Source organism: Apteryx mantelli, chromosome 7 (assembly GCF_036417845.1).
Source record: "Apteryx mantelli isolate bAptMan1 chromosome 7, bAptMan1.hap1, whole genome shotgun sequence".
Taxonomy (NCBI): domain Eukaryota; kingdom Metazoa; phylum Chordata; class Aves; order Apterygiformes; family Apterygidae; genus Apteryx; species Apteryx mantelli.
The window spans coordinates 25988954-26004464 of NC_089984.1; the positions used below are offsets into that span (position 1 = coordinate 25988954).

Here is a 15511-nt window from a genome sequence, read left to right on the forward strand (position 1 = left end):
TTTTTGCTTGCACACTTTCCTATGTCACTATCTTTGGTCTGAAATCTAATGGCGAAATGACATTCACTGAATCAGCAGAACTCCCATGGTCTCCCAGGGACAGGAGTTGTCTGAGGTTTCTCTTTGGAGGAACAGATGCATTTTGAATCAGTTTTCATACAACTCAGGCCTTTCAACTTGCAGTATTAACTCTTCTCTCAAATCTTTGTGGTTTCAGTTCAGCTGTGTACAAAGCTCTTCCTTAAGGCTTAGAAAGTGTGTATGACCTGATTGTCAGCAAGTGTGAGCACTGAATATCTTTGAAAGAGAGATGGGTAAATACAATACTGGCAGCTTTTTCATGAAAGAATGGCTCTCAAGCAGATTCTTATCTAGACAGAGGTCACATTGGCTCCTCTTATGCAGTGCTACTGCAAAGAGAAGAAGAGACATGAATTCTGCTGGTATAGCACCTATGGGTGGGAACACATTGGTAACAAATTCCTTTGAAATCAGGACAGACAAATATGGTATTAGGTCTTGTAAGGGACATGTAACTTTTGAATAACAGCTTGTCTACTAGTAGCCTTGAGAGGGCTGTGATACTTTTATTTTTGCAGATGTGGTAGCTATCAGATCCTCTAGAAATTTCTGCAGTCTTTCCTGCGGCAGCTGGAATCTGCAGTCATGTAGCTAGTCAATAAAAGGTTATGCTACAGGTGGAATGAAAGTGTTATGTTTTTAACTATTTCAAAGACATTTCCCAGCATTACAGGCTTTTGCAATAATTATCTTGTCTCTAAAATGGTAATGAAGCTGGTAGGACCTCAGTGGGAAAAATGCCTCTTCCTTTGTCTGCATAAAGGACCTAAAATATGGGGGGGGTGACAGCAAAATCAGTATTCAAGCAGGCTATATCAATTCCAAAAGAATTAGATTTAGCAAAAAGATTGCCTTCCAGGTGGTAAAAATGCTGCCTTTCATGTACTCTGTGTGTTTCCCCCCTTCACCCCCCCCAATTTTTTTTTCCCCTGACTATAAGGTTGTGTTGATGCTAAATCTGAAGATGGAGCTTATCAGCTTCCTCAGGCTGTACTTCAGTACAAAAGAGAAAATAGTATAGTAAGGGAGAAGGAATTTAAAATGCTTTTTCAGTCTTGGGAATGTATGGTACAAGAAGCTTGCAGATGTGTTCAGAAATATCATGGCAATCATAATTAAGGGCTTACTTTCTCTTCCTTCTTCCTTGTGGTGTTATATAATGCTTAAAATCTTAAGTGTTAAAAATCTCTAATCTAATTTAAAAGCTCTAGTGTAATATTTAAAATGGCTCTTTCTTTGCCATCCTTCTTAAGCTTGACTTTTGCACTAGAAAATCAGGTTCTATCTAGAGTGGAAGGCTGCTAAGCCATGGTTGTACGGGGCATGCAGTAGTAGGGCTTGCTTTTGCCTGATCCCCTTGCTCAGATGCGGTGGGATGAATTTCAGATTGCTCTTCAGAATCTTATAGCTGTCATTTTGAAGCGACTATTTCAAAGCCTTACAAATATCTCTTAGTTCTTACCAGCTCACCAGTGAGACTGAAGTGTGATATACTTGTGAGCTTTTGATTTAGAAATACCAATTATAACAGGGGGAGGCGAGGTAGAACTTAAAGACCCACTCTGAGTGCTATTTAATACAGATTTCTATTCTCTCATGTTAAAAAACCAACCAAACAAAAAAACTTAACTTTCAGACAGAACTTCCACATTAACTTTAGTGTTTGCTTTCCTGCCAAATATTATCCAATTTCAGGCCTGGTGTGTGTGTGTGTGTGTGTGTGTTTGGTCCCCCACCCCCCTTCACCACAGTGTAAATAGTCTATTTAAAAGTACTATTTTCAACTTTAAAGCTAACTAGTTTTTAGGTGATGATATAGTTGGGAGTGAAATGCATTCTACAACAAGTTGAATGAAAGCAAGACGTTCATGATTCATTTTCAGAGCAAACTGGACTTCTGGAACATCTGTGTATAGACAATGTTTTGTTCTTCTCTTTGACAATTTATCTGCCAAAGTAGGGTGAGTGAAAAGCGTAACTGCTTTGGGTGGTGTGGGCTAGAGAAAGACATTTCGGTGACTATAATCTGCCATTCACTTGACAAAGGTGCTATGATTGAGGAGGAAAAAGTCTACCATTGGGCACAGGTGTTGATTGTAGAAAAGAATATAAAATTTCAATTAAAATGGAGAAATAATCCAATAGCAACTTATGCACAGATTCCAGAAGTATGAAGTCTCTATGATTTTTTTTTTGGTGTATTTTGAGGGCTGGAGGAGGAGGAACAGCCACATATTTCAATCATCAAGTATAAATATTCTGCGTGTAAATTTAAATTTTGGCTTGCATGTTGCTATGTTTTAATGGTCTTTTTCTTCACTTATTCACTAAGGCTTTGCTTCTGTTTTTCTCATTAGGATGACAGTTCTGGCAGTCTTGCGTCAATATCTGCTCTCAGTCTATTAAACACAGGGGTATGGAATTTAATATTTTTTTTCTAGTTGCATTCAATGCCATGCATGGGACTGTATAGCACTCATTAAAAATAGAACATCACATTTTCACAGTAGCATGAATATTTTATGGCACTAACCATCAACTCATTAGATATCATTAGTTTAAAAAAGAAAAAACCTCACACATGAATCTCACTAACAACTTGAAAAGTGATAGAGTATTATTGTTGTTTATTAATATTGCTTGTTCTTGAATAGCAGGAGATAAAAAGTAAATTCCTGTCAAGTTCTAGTGTTACGCATGTTCGCTGTGCCTCCTTGCTTAATGATAAAAGTTGTTAATGATTTAATTCATAATATTTTTGAACACCTTGTGTTGGCCTGGAAAATTGATATTCTAGAATCTTTTCTTCCCTATTACTAAGTCGCACAAGCTATTAATGGTGGTGCTTCAGAGTTCCAGATGCTTTTAATCACTCTTTCAAAGTATGAAATTGGAAACCTAGTAAAGTGTAACTATTGAAGCTTTCTTGTTATATGCGGTTATACCTCCCTTATGCTGTAACTGGTACGCTTCTGAAACGGGTCTAGTGCGCCTGCTCGTTGCTCTGAAAATTCTTTACGTAACCCCGCACCCTTTGCTAAGCAGGAGTAGTGCAACTTTGCTTTTTAGTCTTATATATAGCCTTATATATATATATATATACACTGTTACTCTGGTTTCATGAAAGAAAGCAATATAACCTAGTTGGCACGTGATGCCTGTTGTTCACGTTACATAGTCTGGTCACTCTTATCTCTTCCATACTGGGTCAAGAAGCCTATGGCTTCCTGCTTTTTGTAAGCAGCAAGAGATGAAACTTGGCACTCCTTGTGAGAAACCCAACCGAAGGGAAAAACAAAATCAGCACCCGAAGGTGGCTGATGTTATTTTGAAAGCTGGGAGATGGACCTAGAAACCTGCTCAATGTCTGTTTGGGATTTGATACATAGGACTTGTTCTCGCCTGCTGTGCCAAAGCTCAGTGTTTTCCCCTTCCTCTTCGGTATAGGTTGAGTTTGCTGTGGTGTCTGTCCTGGTAGCCTCTGGCATCTTAGTTCTGAGGAAACGTGTAGTTTCTGACCCCCAGAATTTTTCAGTAAAGTCTATTCTTGCTATAAGCACCTTTTGCTTTAATCACCTTGTAACCAGTGCTAGTTCAGCAATTTTAACAAGATTTAACTCTTGGGATTTTTTTTTGGGGGGGGGGGAGGGGCGTGTGGCAGGAGTCCGTAGGCATTAGCAGAAATTCTTTTGGGGACATTACATAAATTGAGTCACTTAAACAGTGCCATAGGAAGGTGCCCTCCTGGAGAGTCTACTAACGCTTCCGTTCTTGGGCGCTTTGACTGTTCTTGAACTGAAGGGAAATGATCTTTGTCGTGATAGTTCTAGTTAGCTGCGCAGCACTGTCAGAATAATCATATGGATGTTTTTAGAGGCCCATGTGCTCTGCAGAGACGTGTGTATAGGTAGAGGGGAGAAGTTTTAAAAACTTCGGCAGAACAGGTGCCAATCCCTACTGCTTCCTCCACAGAACTTGCAACTGAGGGCATAAACTTGTTTCAGTGTCAGGATTTTGGGGGGAGAGAACAGTGTTAAAAAACTGTAATACACAGGATCAGTGCTTTGTTTAACTGGATTATTAATGTGGCTTGATATCTACTTTAAATAGAGACAACACTTAAAATAGAATAAAAGTTATTTCATGGTGCTGCCTATCACTGTCAGTTTTCCTCTAGCATGCTTAAAACATAATTAGATCTGCAGTATTTAATCGGTACAATTGGTACTTGTCAGTCTCTTGGGAGTTTGTCTGTAATCCAAGGATTCTTGTCACTCATTTCTAGGAGCTCAGCTTTTGTTGTTTGGTCCTAGCTAGATCAAAACTTACCCCAGCAAGGTGCATGTTAATTTTGTAGTATTTATTATTAGTGTTGTCAAATTTACTGCTTTTCTTTTAAAGCTGTATGTTTTTTGGCACTGAAGATGAAAGTTTGTCTCCTAAAATTGAATCATTATATCCACATCCAGTGAAGTACTTTACCTGACTAGTGTGCCCTACTTCACTTGGGGTCAGCTAGGGCTTGTGGAATGCCCTAATGCAGCTGTTTCTCCTTTACACAAGTTAGTTGCACAGGCTGCTCAGGTGCTGGAAGAAGTAGCTGTGGGCAGTCATGCATCCGTTGCACAGTGCAGTCCGGGACCGCTTAGAGATCCCTAAATTAGCTGAGAAAGGGCTAGCTGGCGTACCTGGTGCTTCTGAGGCAGGATGAAAAACTTCAGCTTTGGATGTTTTCTGTAGCTATTTCTGTTAGCTATCAAAAGGTGCATGCACAAAGGAACTGTGCAGGTCTACCTTGTTTTAATGAGAGAGGAAAAAAAAAAATCTGCTTCCTTTAAAGCAATAAATAAGGGAGACAATTTGGGATATCTTTATCTTAAGCCCAAAGGTAGTTCATGAAGGAAAGGCTTTTTTTCCTCTACCCCAAGCATTTACCTGTCTGTAGATTAATACTCTTATCTGTATTTTTATAGGAATAAAAAGTAAAATACGCATCTTTCTACATATCAGTTACAGATGCCAGTTTCCAAAGTGGTCTTACAAATACTGCTACTGTGTTTTTCAGGAAAAATGTGCTTTTTGTCTGTTTACAGGTTTGTTATTGGCAGTAGGTAAAAGAATCCAGTACTGTTCTTGAATAAAATTACTATTCTTGCTTTCTGTTAAAACTGAGATTTGGTTCTTACCTAGTCTGGTTTTGTGAAATATTCAGTAACTTTTATTAAATTCTAAATATGGTTCAATAAAAAATTAAATACCTTTTTTAAGAACAAATTTCCCTAAACTACTGAAACCATGCGTGTGACACTTCCAAAATTGTTTGTTTGTTTTTTACTTAAACATTTATTTTTATTAAGGTAACATTATACATGATCTACCAATATCAGTTTTTGTGGTATCACTTCTAGACTTTCTGAAAGTGATTTAAAAAAAAAAATCTTGTATGGGTGTATGAGTAAACTTGGATATCCATTACAAACCTTGAATGTAGAATAAATTAAAGATTCCCCTTTTGAAGTACAGTGCTACTATGTTAAGTCACACCCATTTTCTATTCTTTTTGGAGAGAGCAGTTTTACTTGCTCTTGTTGAATAGATGCCTTTATTTTTTAAACTCCTTTCATGAAGGATATCCTGATTTTTTTTTTTTTCTTTAGTGTCTGGGAATGGAGCTGTATTGTAGTACAAGCCTGTATTATCTTGTGATAAACTGTAAGTTAGTTAATGCTAAAAGTAATAAAACCTCTGATCTTGTGTGTCTGTGGTGAGAGGTTCACAGTAAAACTGGTAATCAACACTTAAATGAAGATTCAAGTTCTGTACAGTAAGAGTAGTCCCCATAATTCCTAACTTTATTTAATGATACTCAGAACAGCAGAGTGTGCATCACTGGGAAATTTTCTGTGACCTCTTGACTCTGAATGTGAGAAAATGATCTCTGTCCAAGCATGAGTAATTACAGATAAAAGCTATTGGCTTAAGCTGAGTTTAGTTTCTTACCTGTAGTTGGGTGAGCGGTGGGCCTTCCCCTGCTTGTAGGAGGACTGACTTTCGAAACGTAACTCACCAGAACAGATGAGTCAAAAATCAGCTATTTTCAACAGGTCTTGCAGAGGCTGCAGTCGTAGCTGTCGGCTGTTCTGTCTGCTGGGATGTGCCCCGCAACTTCAGTTCTTGTCAAGCGCTTTAAATTGTATCTTCTAAGGAAGAGTATTACCTCACGTCTTGTGAAATGAAATTCTGTGTCAGCTCAAGCTTTCATCCAGTGTTGAGAATCTTTGATTCTACATCAAACGTAAGGTTATTGGACTCCTTGAGCGTAGTAACACAAAATGTGTGAGGAAAGGCACCAGAACGTAATGGATATTTTAGTTGCCCAAATTAGTGTGTTCCCTGCATGCTTGATTGGTTTCTTGGATCTAATCTTCAAATAAGTTCTAGAACACAGGCTTCTTGGGCAAGAATCATCTCCTATAGGAAGGTTGTGATACTCTTAATATATTTCATCTTGGGGAAATATGCAGCCATGACAGTGTTTGAGCTTGAAGCTATTTTGATCTCTGCTTTGACTCTTTCCAGTATTGCTCGTAGGCTTCACTCTCCCTGTGTGTGTGCTTTATTTTTTTTTCTTGGGGGAGGGGAGACTGTTTGTAAAGTGTGCTTATTTCCAAAAACACAGTTCATTCATTCACAGTTCAGTAACGAGCTCAGCCTTTCATAGAAATCCCTGTGAAGAACTCTTTTCCTCAGTGCTTTGGAAGTAGTATATTAGTTCTTAGCATACATGATAGCCAGAGGCATTAGCACCATTCAGATGTGTTGCTTGTAGAAAAAAAGCGAGAGTGACTTCAGTTCTAACATCTGTCTTTCAGTGCTTTTTAGTTAACTTGCATGCAAATAGTAGGCATGTTGAAAAGGTTGGGGGCCATCCGCGCTTTCTCATCTCTGACCACTGAATGTGGTTGATTTGTGACTTCTGTTGCAAAGTGCTGAAAAAGTGTAAAGTCACTCAACTTCTACCAGGGGTTGGAGAGATGGCGTTGCTACTGTGCTCTGATATTGTCGGCCTGTTTTCAGTACTGGAGCTAAATGCTGGTCTTGGGGAACTATCGCAGGACACTTTCCTAGCTGAGATTACACTAGGGTAGACTGAGGAATGAAGCGTGGAGGAGGTACATGTGTCTCTAAGGTTTTAGGTGAGATGAAATAATTTTAGGCTTTTAAATGTATATATTCATTCATACAATGGATTTAAGGTTTTCTGATTTTTATGCTGCTGTAAATTACAAAAAACCTCTATCAATTCCATATGCCTGGCTGTTAAGATCCTTGTTTGAATGTGTTAAATGATACTGGATGCGTATTGTTTTCAATCAAAAGATAAGTTGGACAAATTATCATTCAGGAGAGGAATATGTCCTAGGCGGTTTGTGTTGCCTATTGTTCTTGGCCAGAGACTTAATAAATACAACTTAGTTCTAAATATTTCTAAGAACAGTTGACTAATAACTCTTGAGTCGTTGTGTTTATGAAGAATTAGGTTTCTTGTGTAACTGTATGCATAAATGTTGATAGCACGTGCTGCCACTGCTCTTACCAGTTTTCTTTACAAGGTGCATGCTTGGGCTTTTCCTGCAGATAGGAAAGCAACAACACTTCTCTTTTAGTCCATGTAGGCTGATTGCTATGGGTTTGTGCCTCTCTTTCCATGGCACTAACAAAATGAGGAGTTTGGTATACTGCCACAGGGCAGAGGATGATGCAGAAGTCAAAGGGTGGATAGCTGGAAGGATGGTCAAACCCTTGGGGGAGAAAAAGATTTCAAAAGATTTTTTTGAGATTTTTCTGGGAATGACCTGGTAAGGTCCTGAGCAACTTGACCCTGCTTGAGCAGGGTGTTAGGACAGGACAGTCTCCAGAGGTGCCTTCCAGCCTCAATGGTTATCTGGTATCTGTCTCTTAAGATGAAATCAACATGACTTAATCAAGTGGGTTTTTTTTGTTTTGTTTTCTTTTTTGGATCACTTCATGGATTACACACAATATGGGAGAACAGAAATTTTGTAGGAGATTATTAAAAGTGGTAGGGAAAGAAGCTGTTGAGCAGAAAACTTTAAGCCACATTAGTGTTGAGCAGAGACTTTGTCCCTACTCTGGAAATCTGAGGCTGCGCTGTTGCCTTTGTAAGAGTTGTTATCCCATTTAACTTTATGGATTTCAACTTGTGTACTCAGCTTTATTAAGGTATATAATAACTTCAAAATTGTCAGTTATGTTTCCATAATGCTATCAAATAACCCCAAATATGTAATGCCCTTTGTTTTTGTTTTTTTTTTTTCCTGGGAGAACTAATGTGTATGAGAAGCTGTTTATTAGGTGTAGATTCATTTGGGAGCAGTTTCTAGAGAAGACTGTTAGATTTGTTCAGGGAGATAATATGACCGAATTAGTTGGTAATTGATCACTTCTTGGTTTTGGTGTCTTGACCAACATGAGATATTTTGGTTAATATGAGATGGAATTTGGTTTACAATTAATAAGCAGCAGATGTACAAGAATAAGCTGTCCTTAATTAAAATAAAAAAAATTTAAAAGTTAGAGCCTGTTTGGCTGTGCTTAAGAATAAGAACAGAGGTGTTGGAACATTGAAAGTACATTACTAAAATACCTTGAATTTGCTCTCTTAAAGATGATTTTTCAACTCTTAAGATGCTGTGTTTGAATTCTAGCATGTGAAAGAATTGCAGAAAAATTAGTATTTAGTCTTCATGCATAAGGAGAATATTAACCCACAAGTGAACTTGAATTGGATATAAGTTGAATATCTTCTCACAGATAACCTTTTTAAACTTGCTGAACTGTAAGAATGGGTTTTCCAGCAACTTGGCAGCAGGCAGAGGTCAAATAAAAGAGAACACTTAAGATCTGAGATTTTCATCTGGCTCTGTCCAGCCTTTTTCCTAAAAACATTCTCATATTTCTGTTTTATTGAGTTGCTCAGTGGAAAAAGGAATGGTATTCTTTCTTCCCCAGCATCATCTCTGTATTAAGGGCTCTTAAGTGTTCCTTTTCAAACAGACTGCATGTGAGAAACAGATGAGGCAAAACAGCTTGGTAATAATAAATGTATACATATACTGTCACTGAGTACAGTGTAGATATTCTAGATGATAAAGATTTGGTGGCCTTGCTAAAGACGTCAGAAACATGAACACATGAAAAAAACATGATTAGTGTTGTTTTCCCCCCCCTTAACTTCACCAGTAATTACTCAAATATAATTGCTTACTAATTAATATTGGAAGTATACTTATGCAGATTTCCTAAATGTAAATGTACTTGAGTGCTCGGTATTAATATTGAACTGGAATGGATAAAAGATCAAGCTGATACATGAAGCTACTTTCTCATTCATCTTTACTTAGTAGTCCTGAAAAGCTGTATTGTCTTGCTATAAATAACTTTAACTTGAAATGTTAGCTCTATGCCATCTTAAATGAATTCTTTAGCACTTATTAAATAATTTTAAAATATATAATAATATGCTCACTAATTATAAGGGAAGCTGAAAGTTTAAAGTTAATTTTTGTCAATAATCTTGTTTAGGAATATGAAGCACGGACAGGAAGAATGTATAAACCTCCACCCCCATCAACAAGACGTAAGAATATTGAATTTGAACCACTTTCAACTACTGCTCTGATTCTGGAGGATCGACCAGCGTAAGTATAACTCTACTGTGGAGTAGGTGATGACTGTGAATTATTTGTTGATTATGCTTATGATGAGTTAATCTTCAAGTTTCTTGCACAAAAGTATCATTCGATTATTTTATCCCAAATGATAGTCTAACAAATACCTCCAGAAGGATCTACAACTATTTAGTCTATATAATAAAATTTTTTCTTTCTTTAATGGGGCCCACCCTATGACAGTGGTGTAGGCACCTTTAATCAGGAAAAATTTCTGAAGACTTTTATGGATTTCTTCCCTGTGCTTTCCCTGACCAACTGAGTGTGCACTCCCCTCTCCTTTCCCCAGTTTTGAAAACTTTAATTTCCTAGACCAGTAGGGCAGACTCAACACTAACAGTTTTCCTGTCGGCAAACTTGGAGAGTGCTCTATCAGAAGAGTCTTTTTAAGTAGTAGGTAAGTAACAGCAGGGAGTGGGAGGAGTTGCTTTTAAAACACTAGAAGTACAAAATGAGTAATCAACATTTGTGATCGGAAGGTATCTGGTAACTACAGTTAAATGCTCTGTTGGTACCAAGATGATAATGAGTTTACTGAAACTGTTTCCTCCCCCCCCCTCCCCAAATCCCAATTAAGTAGTCTTAGCTCCTTAAAACTACTGTTGAAGACAAAGCAGCAAGTGTAGGTGCAACACTGTGCTATGTACAAATAAGAACAGCAATGAAAAATGGGTAATAACCATAATAACAAGTAACATCTGGAATACTGTGCCCAGTTCTGGCCTTCCCAGTGCAAGACAGACATGGACCTACTGGACAGTCCAGCAAAGGACCCCAAAGATGATTAAGGGACTAACACATCTCATACAAGGAGAAGCTGAGAGCTGGGACTGTTCAGCCTGGAAAAGAGAAGGCTCAGGGGGGATCTTATCAATGTGTGCAAATATCTGATGGGAGGATGTAAAGAGGATGGAGCCAGGCTCTTCTCAGTGGTGCTCAGTGACAGGACAAGAGGCAATAGGCATAAATTGAAGCAAAGGAAATTCCATTTAAACATCAGAAAACTTTTTTTAAACATTGTGAGGGTGATGAAACACCAGAGCAGATTGCCCAGAGAGGTTGTGGAGTCTCTGTCCTTGGAGATGGTCAAGACCTGACTGTACAAGGGCCTGAGTAACCTGCTCTAGTTGACCCTGCTTGAGTAGTGGATTAGGACTAGACAATCTCCAGAGGTCCCTTCCAACCCCAGCTGTTCTGTGATTCTGTAATTTTGGTCTGTATTTTCAGCTATACTGCCTTCAACAATTTGAAGGAAAGAGGAGAACCTCCTGACTAGTAACACATGCTTATGTGGAAAGTAAATGTGGAGCAAGGCTTTCGGATTGCACCTTGAGAAAGCTTGTGGTAGAACTGTTAAGCATTTGCTCTAATGAATTTCAATTAGAACGTGGAAAACAGAATATGTAGCGCTAGAATGTTTCCTTAGAGATTCTCTAGTTTATTCAGTGCTAAAACAGGAATATCTTGAATGGATGTACAGACTGCTATGAGACTTTATAAATGCATTGTTTCTCTAACTGTGGTGGACAGTAAGACGTTGAATTAACTGCCTTACTGATGTTTTCCTATACTTTCAAATTTTCCCAATTTGAAAAATCAAATTTACCAGAAGTATGCTTTTAATATTGTGGCACTTCCACTTGTTTCAAATTTGAGTACCATCTCAAGTGCATAAGGTGTTGCTATATCTTATGATCTTTGAAAATAAAATCTGGTCTCATTCTGGCAGAAACACTAAGAAAATTATCTTTTCTACTTGCATAAAAGGAGGTGGGATACTTCATTTTTATTGCATAATAAAATGACAAAAACTCTTCTGTTTATTTTGAATCAAAGTAGGCTAGAGTTTGGGTAAGAGACTGAGACCCAATGTTGTTGTATTCTGTTTTGTTTTAGAATGAGTCCACTGAGGTAAAAGGAGGTGTGCATTTGGCACGTAGGTTATCACTATAGAGCCAAAAAACAAATGAATGTGAAACTGGCAAACTGGTAGTTCTACAGCAAACTTCCTTAACTTCAGCTCTAGACATAAATTGGGTCTATCCTCCTTTGGATAAACCCATCTTCTCTTCTGACAGTTTTAAAGGGACTACCTATAATGAATGAAAACCTTTACCTCTTATTGAAAATATGCAATCATAAATTTCATATGAAAAAATGGAGCATAGATATGCTGGTGTCTTTAATGATTTAAGTATAGATATGCATAAATGTGATGGCACTGTAGTGGAAGAAATAAACTTTATATGGAATGTTAGTGTTTCCCTTTCCTCAGTTTATGTGAACTTACTTTCTGTAGTGTATCAAAGAGAATAATTTTGATAGAAATTCTTGGTTCATGAAGGGTTTTTCCTGAGACTGTCTTCGAAGAGTTTGGTTTTTATTTAATTTTTTCTCCCCAAGGCTGACTTAGTAAAGTTAGTTTTGTAGTTCAGTTAACTTTTCTAGCAGAAGTCTTCATAGCTGTCTTTGCTTCAATAGATACTCTTTATTGCTGCAGGTGTCCATAGGAATGGAAGTTGCTTGTGGCCCACAAAAATGACCCTGATAATATACTGGGTCTCATAATGGAAACTCTGAATTATCATACTAATGTTTGTAGGTGTGTGGTTTTGTTTTTTTTTGTTGTTTGTTTTTTTTGTGTTTTTTTTTGGAAAGTTCTGTGTAACCACACGTAATTACAGATGTTCAATGAATCCAGTAGTTTCAGAGACTGGTGAGTGAGATGAGTATGAACAAACTTTTCTGCCAGTGGTTTATTTTTCTACACGCAAGTTGAAAGGATAAAAAGCTAGAATTTTAGGAGATCTTGGATGTGCCTCACTGATTTTTGGATAGGGTGCTAGTTTCTTGTACTCCTGCCCTGCTTTAGAGGGAAGCCATAGGAGAACAAATAAACTGAAGCAGTACAGTAAATATCTGCTAGTTCTGGAAAAAATAGCAGTCTGCTACTACTGTTACTGAAACATCAGTAGTGTGACATCTCCAGAGCTCACCTTAGAGAGGACCGAAGTTAAAACCTGTTTTGAAATGGTTCAGAATATTATTTGTGTATTGAATTCAGGAACAACTTGTTTTCAGAAATCTTCCTGCCAAATCTGTGGAGGAGGCTTTACGTCACCGACAAGAATATGATGAAATGGTGGCAGAGGCAAAAAAACGAGGTATGTTAACTACCAAAAATCATTATAATTCTTTTTAACTGTAAAAAAAAAAAAATAACTTATGGCTTATAGGCTAGTCTTTATGCTAAAGACAACCTTGTTTGATATTTCTCTCTCTCTAGTACATGAATGCACACAGTTTAAAACCAGAACTCTATCCTCGGATTGTTTCCTTGCTCCAGTTTAACTTCTTTTTCCATAATTTTTAAATAGAAATTTGTTTTTTTAACTACTTGTGTGACGTGACCAGCTGGAAACATTCAAGATGCTCAGACTTTTCTTTTGGTGGCCATGCTGCAGCTGCTGCTAAAAGTATAATGAAGTTGACTGCTTAAAGATTCTTTTTTTTCCAGGAAATTGTGATCAATTTCAATATGAAGACAGTTGAAAATTTGTTTTTTCTGACCATCTGTACCTATGTGAAACTTCCTACTCCCACTAGTTCTGTTTTTTTAAATTAAACATAGTTGTAGCATTTTGTACTGTGTCGATCTATAAATAGTTTGTTCAAAATAAGCAATGACTGTTATAAGGACTTCCCTAGGGGTCCATTTCACATCTAGTATTTGGGGAATAAGCTATTTTAAGAATCTATGCTGCACATTTTACTTGAGCTGTTGTCACTCAGATCTAAGCTTCAGAAGTGATTGAGCCTCTCTATGGATCTGAGTAATCTTATTCTGAAAGTTGATGAGAAATCCAAGGCACTTCAGAACTCATTTCACTCTTCTCTCGCGGTGTGCATCTTGTAAGGTGTGATCTGTGGGCCACGCTCTGAAACTGCGTCTTTCCTGAAGGGTCAGCAGCGCACAGTTTTGCGTATCCTGTTCCAGTGCGTGTGCCCTAGTACTCGCTAAATAAACTGCTATGCACAGGGCTTCCAGAAAGACTTACTGCAGCTAGCCAGCCGTATCAGTTTCCTGAGGATGCAAGTTTACTGTGTCAGTATGTTTAATGGAGCTGATGTAGAGCTGCTTTCAAAAGAGCACATCTTGCAGTTTCACAACAGTTCTTGATGATGTTAAGGTAGAAGGTCCATTTTTGCTGTTAGCCATTTTAATAGGAGGGATTTAGAAATGAACCATTTTAACATAAGGCAAAATAACTCTTGCTTTTCTCTTGTTCAGAAATATTAGTGGCTTTGTCTTAGATCTTTAGGTCTTCTTTTCAGAAATGAAATAGGCAGGTAAGTAATCCTTTTAGTTGGAAGCTTCGGTAGACTTTGAACAATTTGAAAATGGATATAAAATTGCGCTTTTTGAACAGTAACTTTATAGTTACCGCTAATAGTCTAAATATGGAAGTAAGTATGTTTTGGGTAGGATGTGGTATGAAATTCACTACAAGAAGAACAATGCTGATGATATGCTTGCTTTATTAGTCCTTCTCCATACTGCAGAAAAAAGTGCTGCTAGCTTTCTAATCAGGTTTTTCCTGGTCCAAACTGCTTTCTATTTAATTAACTTAAAAATAGCCTCTAATCTTTGAATAATGATTCTTAAATAGGTTTCTCTAGAGATTATTTAAAATAAACCAAACACTTTTTGAGACCGATAATTTGATGGCATGTAGAGGAAGTTGCAGGAGAGCTTCACTTGCATTTTTATGTTATTTAGTGACATCCTTCAGATGTTTTAGCTCAGTGTATTTCTGAGGAAAAACCCCCTCTAAGGTACAGTTTCTGATAAATTGATCTACTGGTAGCTGAAAGAGCTGATCTTATTCTAGCATTTAAAGCTCCAAAATTGTTTAAAAGATAGTGGAACGCATTACTTGAATGCTCTTATCCGAAGGTGCATGTATCTCTTATAAGGAGGAATTAAATTAAATAATATATTTAAGAGCAGTACTCTGCCATTATGTAGAATGGTACACAGTACCTGTGTACTACTAGGAATTTTTCTGTTTTTGAAGAGTGGACGAACTCAGCACTTTCTCACCAAATAGGTCTACCCACTGGAAACTTAACTCCGGATTTGGCAGTTGAAGCAAAATACAAACTGGGAATATCTGGCATAGAAATAGCTTAGCTACAAGGGATATGGAGCTTGGTATTGCTCTTTCTCCCCCCCTGTCCCCAATTACTTTTCAGTGTAGGACATGCAATAACCACTGTGTTTTATCTTGTCTGGTTTTCTACAGAATTGGTTTAATATTTGCCTGCAATCAATAGAAACAGCTAGTAAAGGATAGCTCACACAACTGTAATTTAACCTTGATCTTTCAGGTGTCATTTAAATAATTAGATAAATTATTAGATAAATAATTCAACTGTTAAATGCACTAACACAGAATTTTTAATGTGTTATATTTAACAGAAATTAAAGAAGCACATAAAAGGAAAAAAATAATGAGGGAGCGTTTCAAGCAAGAAGAGAATATCGCTAGTGCTATGGTGATTTGGGTCAATGAAATACTGCCTAACTGGGAAGGCATGTAAGTAAAGTTCTGTTGTGTAAATGAGGTGCGTATGGCTTGTGTTTCCCCTCTGAAAACAGAAGAACCACATACCTT

The 15511-nt window shown here is 37.5% G+C and overlaps 1 protein-coding gene across 1 annotated transcript in view; it reads left to right on the forward strand.

Moving 5' to 3' along the window:
* Positions 1-15511, forward strand: part of TBC1D12 (TBC1 domain family member 12) — a 51081-nt gene that overhangs the window by 23390 nt on the left and 12180 nt on the right. Inside the window, 4 exon segments of the mRNA XM_067300056.1 lie at positions 2439-2495; positions 9688-9803; positions 12915-12997; positions 15316-15433. Coding sequence (XP_067156157.1) covers positions 2439-2495; positions 9688-9803; positions 12915-12997; positions 15316-15433 — 374 coding nt within the window.